The following is a 12,571-nucleotide window of genomic DNA, read 5'->3' as shown; positions in this document are numbered from 1 at the left end:
ATCTGGGAGAGAGGAAGGTCTTAATATCACTGCACTGGCTTCCTATAAAATATAGAGTTGAATACAAAATTCTAACAATAACTCACAATCATCTTTGGAGATAAATCAGACTGGCTCAATACAGCCATAAAAATACACACACCACAGCATAATTTACGATCTACGAATCAAGGACTTTTACCTATTCCCTCAATAAAAACTGCCCAATTAACACAAGTAAGATAGAGAGCAATTTCATTAGCAAGCACGAAACTATGGAACTCACTACCTACTGAAACTCGCTTACAACAAAACATAAAAAGCTTTAAAAAAGAGATAAAAACCTGGTTGTCCAGGAAGGCATGCTCTGAAACTCACTGACATTCACTCTCAAGCAATATACTGTTCAGTTAATTCTTTTATCAGCAAAAAGATTACTGACTCCTTTTACCATTGAATTGTCTTTTAATTTAAATTCAGAAACTAAACTATTTTATTAGTTTTATACAGAAATTTTATTTGACCTTTTATTTTTTATCTCTGATATTTACTCTTGTTTATATTTAATTTATGTGCTATTAATATTTTTTATATATTTTACTGCTTTATGTATGATTTATGCTTTATGTATTTTATGTATGATTTTAGGATTTGAAAATGCATTAGAAGTTTTATGCAAATGTTGTAAACCGTTATGATTTCTTAGTCTTTCTTTTGATACTAGATTAAGTTATGCAATCACATTTATTTTACTCTATTTTACTATCTAATATTCCGTTAAATAAGTTGTTCTTGATATTGTATTTTACTGTTTTAATTTATTGTGGAATTCAGCTATTATTATACTGTTATATGTACACGCAACTGCGTATTTTTGTTCTATGTACACCGACATGATATCTTTGATGAGCGGCGGTATATAAAAACCAATAAATAAATAAATAAATAAATAAATAAATAAATAATGATGGAACCCACCGAATGACGGTATACAAAAACTTGTAAATAAATAAATCCCCATGTGACCCCCTCATTGGTTTCCTGGCAATGGAACCACAAAGCTCGACTCAGTCTCTGCTGGAGAGGATATGTGAGAAGATCCAGCCTGCCCTAGACCAGACCAAAGGGCGGGAGGCTCCAGCGCTGCTGCTTGAAATGTAAAGAGGAAAGGAGTGGAATCCTCCCTAAGAGCACAGCGAGGAATCGAGTGACTCCCCCCCAGGCCCAATGGCTGCCATCTGCCAAAATAAGGCCAGGCTTCCTCTTCTAACCAAAGTGCCAGTGTGGGCTGCACTAGGAACAGCTTGGGAGGCTGCTGACTGGATTTAAACAAATGAACAAAAATTAAGGGAAGTTCCTGCTAATTCTCAGAATTTAAGTTTTGGTTTTAACTAATGCTCACATAGGCTTCAGCAACTCTGATCTTCTCCTTCCAGGGTTTGCTGAAATGGACCCGGACCTCCAGTGCCTTCCCTCCTCCTGCTTGCCCCTCCGGTTTCCTTCCATACCCTCAAAGCACACAAGGGCTCTTTATGATTTAGCGTAGGTCTTACCAACTACTGATCCCATCCGTGTGTTGAAGAACCTTCTGACCAAACAGAGAATCTTTGCTGGATGGCAATGCGTGGATCCACTTCCTCTTGGTGTCAATATTGAAGCATTTCAGGGCTGCTGTTGCTATAAAGAAGCATAAGAGAAAAGGATGGTACTGTGGGGTAGATACACGGTGGGAATGAGGAACACCTCAGAAAACTCCAATGAGACAGAAGATCCTGAAGGAGATTTTTCCTGAACAATCCTTCTTACACTGTCAGTGCAGCACAAAGCCTGGCAAGGTCTGTCTGTGAGTTTCAGGCCAGGAAAGCACACACACACACACATAAACACACATAAAAACACACACACACACATAAACAAAAACATAAAGTCACACATAAACACACATATAAGCATACCCACACATATATATAAAAATACACACACATATACACAAACACACATAACACACACAAGCACACACACATAAACACATAAAAACACATATAAGCATACACACGCACATAGACACACATGCACATATATAAACACATGCACACATAAACACACACATACACCCATAAGCACACACACATGCATGCACACATACACACATAGATACACACACATAATCACACTCATAAACTCACATATAAACACACACATAAATGCACATTTGCTTTTACATGATGGGAGTGAGTCAGTCCAACTGACACCACATTTCAGCCCAAGCCCTGATGCTGTTATTCCACCATATGCTCTGAGGAGCTTGTATGTTACTGTGGCAGAATCATAGCACAGAAAGGACCATTTCACAGCCTGAACTATAAATCAGCTGCAAGAATCACTGCAGGGAAAAGATCAGAGCCCTTCCCCCAGCTGCTCACCTTTCCTTGCCCCAGAAGGGCAGGAAAATGTACAAGCAACGGCTTGATGGATTTCTAATTTTCTTCCTGGGGTGGGTTAGTTACACTTCTATGATTCTGTTTTTTTGTTGTTTTTTTTTAAATAATTCTTTGTATTGGCATTATATAATACTATTTTTATAGCACATAAGATTGGTCTTTCAGATGCAAACACATTGGGCAGGGGCGGTACTATAATGAGGCAGGGTGAGGCGGCCGCTTCAGGCGGCAAAATTTTGGAGTGGCAAAAAGTGCCCTCCAAACACTCAGGGGTAGATTTTCAAAGGGGTACGCGCGTAAGATACGTGCGTACCCCCCGAAAACCTACCCCAATCCCCCCCTGCGCGCGCCAAGCCTATTTTACATAGGCTCGGCGGCACGAGCAAGCCCCGGGACGCACGTAAGTCCCGGGGCTTGCATGGAGGGGCATGTCGAGGGCGTGTCAGGGGCGTGCCAGGAGTGACGCGGCGTTTCGGGGGTGTGTCAGGAGTGACGCGGCGTTTCGGGGGCTTGTCCAGGGGCGTGGTTCCGGCCCGGGGGCGTGAAAGCGGCCCCTGGACCAGCCCCCGGACCGGAACATGGAGCGCAGCAGCCGGCCCGGCGCACGCAAAGTTACGCCTGCTTTGAGCAGGCGTAACTTTTGTGATAGAGGTAGGGGGGAGGTTTAGATAGGGCCGGGGGGGTGGGTTAGTAGGGGAAGGGAGGGGAAGGTGGGGGGAGGGCGAAGGAAAGTTCCCTCCAAGGCCGCTCCGATTTCGGAGCGGCCTCGGAGGGAATGGAGGCAGGCTGCACGGCTTGGCACGCGCAGGCTGCCGATTTTGGGCAGCCTTGCGCGCGCCAACCCCGTATTTTAATGGATACGCGCGGCTACGCGTGTAAACTATTGGAAATCCCGCGTACTCTTGTTCGCGCCTGGTGCGCGAACAAAAGTACGCGTGTGCGCAGATTTATAAAATCTGCCCCTCAGTGGCCACCTCCCCCTGCCTCCTGATACATATTTAGCTAAACGTCGGCGGGTTCCTACCCAGGGCCAGTGCTAGCTTTTTTGCTGCCCTGTGCGAAAAATTACTGTGCTGTCCATCCTCCCCCCCCCTGCCAATTCATTCAGTGCCTGTCCCAGGCCCATCAAATGAAGCCCAGCTCGGTCCTGCAATCTATATTTTTTAAAACTGACATTCCCCACACACCCCCCCCCCCCCCCCCCATCCCAGAACCCATGGATAGGGAAGGGTATTAGGTATCCTAGGCAAACCTTACAACCTTGCACACCCCCACACCCTTTACAGTCACACACACCTAAATTATGCATTTATAACAAATTTTACATGAAAAAGAACATTCAAAAGTACAGTCTGCTGAGGCAAAAATATCACTTACAACATGCATATTACATTTACATGCACTGCTGTGGTGCCAACCAGAAAACTCTGCAAAAAAGACACTTAGAGCTCCTATGGAATTAGACTTTTTGTAATGCGTGCTGGATGTGAGCTTGGCCCTCAAAAAGCCATGAACAAACAGAATTACTCTTACAATATAGTAAATCTCCCATACCAAAACAATCCCAACAATCTTATCTATGAAAGGGCAACACTGCACATACTACACCAGACCCTAGAACACCAATAAAACTTATTAGCAAACCAGGCTGCTATAGATCCCTTCACAGAAATTATATGCCAACAAAATACCTCTCCTCGATCACATATGCAGAACACAGACAAACCCTCACCAAATACAGAATAAAGAGATCAGAAAGTATAAACAGAAATGTGCTGAGAAGAAGTGAACTGGAACCCACAACAAGTCAGCCTATATATGCAGAGCAACAATGGAAAAACAGAAACATTACCATTCTTCATAAAAACATTAAATAATAAAATCAATAAATATAAAAAATCATAATAGTAAAATCATATTCATAAAAAGAATAAATATTTCAAACAGTTAATGAATAGAACACACAAAATTTACCAAACACCAATAAAATATTTCAGAATATCTGATGAATAAAAAATCGAATAATTAAAAAATGTTCTATTCCCCCCCCCCCCCCCAAAAATTAAATATTTTGAAAGAGCAGAATTATCAAATTACACCCAATAATTAAAACTAATAAGCATTAAAAAAAATCTCCTGCTCTCCATACCTGTGATCTTCTGATTTCCAGTCACCCTGAGATTGTCAGGAATTGGGGAAGGTAGGGACGCTCAAATTTTATCTTGTCTTATATACATGCACAATAACACATTCATTCTCTCAAACACACTCCCTCTCTCTAACATACACAGGGTCCCTCTCCCTCACACATACATTATGGGAAAGATTTTAATAAAGTATGCCCGAGCGTACTTATGTTCGCGCGACCGGCGCAAACAAGACTACGCCAGATTTTAATAGATACGTGCGTAGCCGCGCTTATCTTTTAAAATCCGGGGTCGGCACGCGCAAGGCTGCGCAAAATCGGCAGCCTGCGCGCACCGAGATGCGCAGCCTGCCTTCGTTCCCTCCACCCCCTGGTACTTTCCCCTCCCTTCCCCTACCTAACCCACCCCCCAGCCCTATGTAAACCCCCCCTACCGTTTGGTGGGCTGCTGGCGCGTCATCACCAGACCCGGGGGCTGGTCCGGAGGCCTCAGCCATGCCCCCGGAACGCCCCCGGGCCAGCACCACGCCCCCCCCCCGGAACGCCCCCAGGAACGCCCCCAAATGTCACGCCGCCCCCGACACGCCCCCCTAGCAAAGCCCCGGGACTTACGCACGTCCCGGGGCTTGCGGGCGCCACCGAGCCTATTCAACATAGGCTCAGCGTGCGCAGCTCGAGCTTGGGGCAGGTTTTCGGGGGTACGTGCATATCTTACGCACGTACCCCTTTGAAAATCTGCCCCTATGTGTAGGTGTATCAGTGAGAGCCTATATGTGACACATGGGCTCTCACAGGCACACAAACATACTCACAGGCTCTCAAACAGGCACATTCACAGGCACATAGACTCTCACACAGACACACACACAGGCTCTCAAATAGACACATACACATGCATAAACATACAGGCTCTCAGACACACAATTGCTCTCAGTCACTCACACACATGTCCTCCTGTTATCTTCGGGCCGTGGTGGGATGAGCTCCATTAGCAGAGCCAGTGCAAGGATATTAGGTGCCCTAGACAAAATTTCAGCCAAGCGTCCCCTGCCAGCTCAATCCCAGAGTCTTTGCTCTTTCCACCACAGGCAGCCTCACCCTCTCTCATCAACCAGTCCTCGCTCTTCCCCTCTCTCTAATCCCTACGTTACTGTTTTCCTACTCAATCCCCCAATCCTCGCTCTTGTCCCCACTCCCAATCCAAATACCTGTTCTCCCATACCCAGGCTTCTCTCCCACCTGGGGCCACTCTCTCTCCCTCCTTTCTGCTCTCTTCCTCAATCCCTCCCACCCAATCTGAGACCCTTCTCTCCCTTCAATCTGCAAATTTCCACTCTCCCACTTAATCCCTCAGACATTCCTCACTCTCTCCTCTCCAGCTATCTTTTTGTACCTCCATGCCATTTCCCCAGGAGGCCCTGTTCTCCCCTTAGGGCTGCTCTCTTTCCCTCCCCACCACTGCTCTTTGACCCAGCCTTCCCTCGCACTGGATCTGCTCGGTCGGGGTGGGTTTCCCTCTCCTCCTTCCCATACACCCCTGTTCCTGCTCCTGCTCTGTTCCTCCTTGAGTGTGCATGCAGCAGATAGCAAGAGCTTCTCTGTTGCATGCACACTCAAAGATTTTCTGCCTTCCATTCCAGCCCTGGGCTCCCAATAATGACGACGATGCTGCGGGGTGGGAGTGGGGGGCCAGGGGCCTGAGAGGTTTTTTAATATTCAAATACCTCTCAGACCCGTCTGCTCCCCCCCAGCAGTGTAGTCATTATTGGGAGCCTGAGGATGGAGTGGAAGGCAGGCAGGCTTTCACTGGCCCTGTCCATCACGGCCCCACGGGCCTTCCTGATTGGCGGTGGGTGGGGAGAGTGGAAGCTGTGCACATGCATGCAGGCGCGCACTCACACGGAAATGAGATAGGGCCTCTCTAACGGCCAGTGGCGGCTTGGATGCCAGTGGCTTGCAGCCTTTCTCCATCTTTGGCTGCAGGCGGCCCTGCGGCCTCTCCTGCTGCCACCGGCTTGCCGCCTCCCCCAGGTGTGCCGCCCCATGCAAGTGCACAATATGCACACCCGGTCGCGCCAGGCCTGTTCCCACCCCCTGCCGGCAAACGAAATAAGAGAAGATCCCGTGCGCTGCTGACAGCAGGAGGAAGAGAAGAGGCTTCATGGCCGCCTCGGTAGGAGGAGGAAGAAAAGCAGACCTCAAGCTCCACCAGTGGACCCCATCCCACCGGCGGCGAAGACAAGAAGGGGCCCTTGCATGATACGACCAGAGCAGAAGGGAGCCCGTTCAGCTGCTGCTCCTTCTCCTGTGCCGGCCTCGCTGTATTCAAAAATCGTGGGGCTAGCACTTCCTTTATGCTGATCTTGAGCACAGGAGAAGGAGCAGCAGCTGAACGAGCTCCTTCCTGCTCTCGGTCGGATCATGCAAGGGCCTCTTCTTGTCTTCACTGCCGGTGAGATGGGGGGTCCACCGGCGGCCCGATTCTTTCATTTTTGGTCTGCCTCTGCCCCTCCTACAGGCACCAGGCCTGGGCAGGAGGAAGAGAAAAGGCTTCGTGGCTGCTGGTGGAGCACAGCCCGCCAGTGGCAGGAGGAAAGAAGAGGCCTAGCAATGGCAGAAGAAAATAAGAAACCTCGTCTGCCTGCTGAGCTCATCCCTCTCACCACCACAACAGAAAGGGGAGACTGAGCCTGATGGACAGCATGTGTGGGTGTGAATGTGAAAGAGCATGGGTTGCGTGAGAAAGAGCATCTGTATGTGTATGTAAGCATCTTTCTTTGTGTGTGTGTGTGTGTGTGTATGAGAGCATGTGCCTGTGTGAGCGTGTGTGAGAGCATCAATGTGTATGGGTGAAAGCAAGTGTATGTATATATATGAGAGAGCATCTGTGTATGTGAGAGCATCTGCGTGTGTGAGAAAGAAAGCATCTATGAATGTGCCTGAGAGCATGTGTATGTATGTATGTATTGTGTGTGTAAAAGAGCAAGTGTGAGAGCATATGTGTGTGTGAGAGAGAGAGAGTGTGTGTGTGTGGTAAGTGTGTGTAAAAGAGCAAGTGTGAGAGCAGATGTGTGGATAAGAACATGTGAATATATGAGAAAGCATCTATGTGTATGTGAGCGCATGTATAAGCATGAAAAACTTATGTGAGAGAGAGGAAGGAGAAAGTGTCCGTGAGGTTCAAGCTCCCCTTCAAGAATTCCTACAACATCTGCAAGGACTGGTAGATCCCGAATGACTCACAGCCTTGTTCAGCTACTGCTCCCCCCGGACCTCACTCCTGTCGAATGACTGTTCGTCTGGACTTCTGGTTCCTGCCGTGGCCAGGTAGGATGAAGATCGAGCACTGCTTCAAACCGTCTCTTGTAGTGCTGCTTAAGTCTGCTTGCTTCAGTGAGTCTTCTTGCACTTTGGATTGTTGTTCCTGGTTCCTGTCTTGTCTTGGTGTTCCTGACTTCAGATTGGCCAGTGGTGATTCCTGGTGTGTGACTTCAGACTGGTAAGTGACAACCCTCTGGCACTTGACCTTGGACTTCCTCCGGACCATCGTCTCCAAGGGCCCACCTAAGTCCCAGCGGCCCGGTCCCTACAAGCTCCTCCCAGGGGGGACTGCGGGCTTCCAGTGGCGAAGACTCTGTTCCTCTCCTTGATGTCACGACTCTTCGTCTGCTTCCACAGTTGCCTCAGTCTCCAGTGCTGAGGGTCAGCTGGTCGCATCTTCTGTTCTTCCTCGCCACCCGACGGGAGAACCTACGGATCCACCTCCTCAGGTATATCATCCTCCCGTCCAAGGGTTCACAAGCCTGAGCATAACAAGTTTTTGTCTACATGTTTGTTTATGCTTTTATGATCTGTTTATTCTGTATTGGGGGAGAGTCTGTCTGTCTGTGTTCTGAATGTGTGTGTTTGGTAAATTCATTGCAGATTTAGGGGTAGATTTTTTTTAAAAAGCGCGATCGCATACTTTTGTTTGCGCCACGCCCCCTGTCCCGTCCCCGAAGCGCCGCGCCCCGCCCCAAAACGCTGCGTCATCCGGTCCCGCCCCGACACGCCCCCTTTGAAAAACCCCGGGACCTACGCGCGTCCCGGGGCTCTGCGCGCGCCGGTGGCCTATGGAAAATAGGCGCACCGGCGCGCAAGGCCCTGTTCGCGTAAATCCGGGCGGATTTACGCGAGCAGGGCTTTTAAAATCCGCCCGTTATTGTGGTGGGTTTCTATGCTGCTTTTCCTATTGTTTGGAATCTGCCTTTGTAATTGTAACATTTAATTTGTTTGTGTTCCGTAGTTTTTATATATTTTGTTGATTGTTTTGCATTTTGCCAATTTTAATATATATGGTTATTGTTATCCACTAAGATTTTCAGATTAGCAGACTACAAAGTTTCTAAGTAAATAAATTAATAGACAAATAAATGAATGTGTAACTGAGGTGAGGCATCCTGCTAGTGTGAAGTTTGTGTAGGGATCTATAGTAGCCTGGCTTGTAGTTTTCCTAACAGGAAGTGTATTGGTGTTTAGAGTCTGCTGTAATATTTGCAATGTTGCCTTTTCATATATAAGGTTTTTACTATTTTTTAGTATGGAAGGCTTACTATATTGTAACTGTAGCTCACTTTACTCATGGCTTTCTAAGGACCAAGCCCACACCCAACATGCATTGCAATAGCCTAATACCATATGCATTCCAAGTGTGTTTTTTGCAGGGTTTTCTAGTTGGCACACAGCAATGCATGTAAAAATAATATATATATTGTTGTGATATCTTTACCTCAGAAGACTCTATTTTGAATGTCCTTTTTCATGTAAAATTAGTTATTACAAATGCAGAATTTAATTGTGGGTGGTGAGGGCAGGGCTGTACAGGGCCTAGTCTGCCTTATGCCCTTGCAATGGCTCGGAAAGAGTACGCCACACACAGACCACTACCATTCACTCATCTCCCACTTCTCCTAGGAGAGTCAGGTCTTAGGGTTCCTGGGAGTATGGTGGGTTTGCCAGCTTCCTAGAAACATTATCACTCTGCCACTCCTCTGGGAACTCCGACTCCTTCTTTCCCCCTTCCGCAACATTTCAAATCACTAAAAGGGCCAGACTGCATAGAGACTCCCCGCTTGATGATTTGACCTGTTCCGTTCCTTGGCGGGGTGAGGTGGGGTGGGGCTGGGGGAGCGCTAACTCATCCCTCGCCTCAAGCAGCAGATTCCCTGATGTGACGGAGGTAGACCTTTGGGCCAAGGTGGGGTTGACACAACCCATAGGTGAGGACCTACGAGTCCCCACCATCGGTAGAGGCCTCTGGAGCTTCACCAATACCAGCCCTCGTTCCCTGCGGGTTAAGCCTTTGGATGCCAGGGTCAGCAGGATTTAGGTGGGCTTCTGTGTGTAGTTGATGAGGAGATTGAGTACAGCCCAGAGACAGCAGGAGAGAGATGGTACAGTCTTACACTGGACAAGGTAGTGTCCTGGAGACTCGGGTGCCTAAGGAATGAAGGCAGACAGGAGGTGCCTGAGCAAGAGCAGGCCGAAGCCTGAATTGGCCAAGTCCAGAAAGTAAGCTGAAGAGGCCTTGAGGAGCAGGCTTGAGTCAGGGCTGGCGGCAATCTGGAAGCAGTGGCAAGCAAGGCTGAGGTCTGATCACGGAGATAGTCTAGCGGCGTAGTCAGGCAATGCAGAGATCTAGGTCTGGAGAGGCAACGGCGTGGTCAAGCAATGCAGAGGTCCAGGTCTGGAGAGAGGCAGCGACGTAGTCAGGCAATGCAGAGGTCCGGGCTTGGAGAGAGTCAATGGCGTGGTCAGGCAAAGCAGAGTCAAAGTCCGTGTAGGCAATCCTAGGAAAGGTGCAAGGCAGGAACATAGGAACAAGGAAACTGTAACCAGGATCAAACAAGGAACATGAACACAGGAAAAAGATGAATCTCTAAGGAAGCAACAAGTACTCGACCAGTGAGGAGACCTGTTGCAAAGGCAAAGCTAGGGAGCGTAGCCTGAGCTTAAATACTAAAGCTCCACTGACGTCATCATCTGGGGCTGCAGCTAGGTTCCCGCCGCGGTCCCTACTTAAGTATTGAGGATGCACGCGCGCGCGCGCCTAGGGAGGGGCGCAGTGCCGAGTACCAGCGTCTCTCTGCGGGCCACGCGGAGATGCCCGGCGTGAAGCAATGGACGCGGTGGCTGGACCGGGAACGCCAGGGACAGCAGCTGAGCCGGAGGCACCAGGGGAGGCCCGAGGACAGAGCTGGTGACCCACCGCCGACAGAGAGGAGAAACCAGGAGCTGGAGTTACTGCAGAGAGGTGAGGGGGCCGTGCTGCGGGTCTTCCGTGGACGACACGCGTAAAAGTTAAGTGGGGCAAATACTTAAAAGTGGGCATTTAACCGGATAACTCACAAGTTATCAAGCTAAATGCCACTGAATATGGATCACATTGATTTTTCACATTCTAAACCAACATTTTTTTTGTTTTAACAACAACAAGCCTCTGAAATTGTCCTTGTAATCCTCAATGCACAGATAAGTGAATAAACCTGGACTTCGGGTTTTTTCAATAGGTATAGTATAGGGGGTCAGCATACATCAATGAGGTCCCACATACACCCACACAGAAACACACCCATCATTTTTTATCATTATGATTCTGATAGTAAATGTGAAACCACAGCAGAGAATTGAACTTGTACTATCACCCCATGCAGCATCACCAAGTACCTGTGCCATGAGCCGAAAGCATGTGCCACAAACAGAATCGGGAGTAGAAGAGGCAATCAAATCACTACAGTGAGAGCAAGAACTGGCCAGTCCAGCATGGAAAAAGGCATAAGACTCATTTCTTTCAGCTCAGCAAGCCAACAATGGGCATCAACCTTATTCCAGGGAGAACACTTCTAAAAGTAACAGAGACAATCAGTTTCTGGGCCTTTGCAATCTTTGCCCTCCCTGCTGAGTCAGAGAAACATTGAATCTGACAGCAGATAAGAATGGTAAAACCCAGCTAATCTCTGTCCAGTTTCCTTCCTGGCACAATACCACAGTCCTCAGTTCGTCTCTGATTTTGTTTTTTCATTTCTTTGTAAATAGGAAATCCTTTCTGCTTATCCCAGACTCTACCCCTCACTCTTCCACACCTAAGAATCCTCTGTGCTTATTCCAGGCTTTATCCCTCATGCCTCCACAGCTAAGGATCCTCTGTGTTATCCCAGGCTTTATCCCTCATTCCCCACAGCTAAGGATCCTCTGTGCTTATCCCAGGCTTTACCCCTCACTCCCTCACAGCTAAGGATCCGCTGTGCTTATCCCAGGCTTTACTCCTCACTCCTTCACAGCTAAGGATCCTCTGTTCTTATCCCAGGCTTTACCCCTCACTCCCCCACAGCTAATGATCCTCTGAGCTTATCCCAGGCTTTACCCCTCACTCCACCACAGCTAAGGATCCTCTGTGCTTATCCCAGGCTTTACCTCTCACTCCTACACAGCTAAGCAGGGCCGCCATCAGGGCAGTATTCTTGGGCCTGCAGTATGGGGCCCCAGGATCTACTGCCACATATGGGGGCCCGCAGCCGCCAGGCGGCAGGTGCGCTTGGGGGATGTATTAGTTCATGGCAAAGAGGCCCACTGAGGCTCTCTCCGACAGTCTGTCGCCCAGGGGCCTACTGAAACCTGGAGCCGGCCCTGGGTGCGGGCCCCAGAGAAGGGAGAGAATCAATGCTATGCGTGTCTTTTAGACACGCATAGCATTGATTTACAGAGCACCGCAGACAGAGACTCGTCCGCGCGCTCTGTCCTGCCAGCGTTCACTGTCTGACGCGGCTGTGACGTCACCGCCGCGTCAGACAGTATGGGGCCTCAAAATTCCTGATGGCGGCCCTGCAGCTAAGGATCCTCTGTGCTTATCCCAGGCTTTACCCCTCAATCCCCCCAGCTAAGGATCCTCTGTGCTTATCCCAGGCTCTACCTCTTACTCCCCCACAGCTAAGGATCCTCTGTGCTTATCCCAGGCTTTACCCCTCAC

The 12,571-nt window shown here is 48.6% G+C and overlaps 1 protein-coding gene across 4 annotated transcripts in view; it reads right to left on the bottom strand.

Annotated features, from left to right (window-relative positions):
- ITGAE (integrin subunit alpha E) overlaps nt 1–12,571 on the bottom strand; it is a 151,868-nt gene that overhangs the window by 124,938 nt on the left and 14,359 nt on the right. For all 4 annotated transcript variants that reach the window (XM_029611310.1, XM_029611307.1, XM_029611309.1 and 1 more), the window contains one exon: nt 1,533–1,656. Coding sequence is in view for 3 of the 4 variants with exons in the window: in XM_029611307.1 (XP_029467167.1) it covers nt 1,533–1,656 (124 nt within the window). In the remaining variant the exon portion in view is untranslated. The remainder of the gene's footprint in view (nt 1–1,532; nt 1,657–12,571) is intronic.

The sequence above is a fragment of the Rhinatrema bivittatum genome, chromosome 8 (assembly GCF_901001135.1).
Source record: "Rhinatrema bivittatum chromosome 8, aRhiBiv1.1, whole genome shotgun sequence".
NCBI lineage: Eukaryota > Metazoa > Chordata > Amphibia > Gymnophiona > Rhinatrematidae > Rhinatrema > Rhinatrema bivittatum.
The sequence above is the reverse complement of the archived record's forward strand: the minus strand, read 5'-3'. Positions and strand labels throughout refer to the sequence as shown.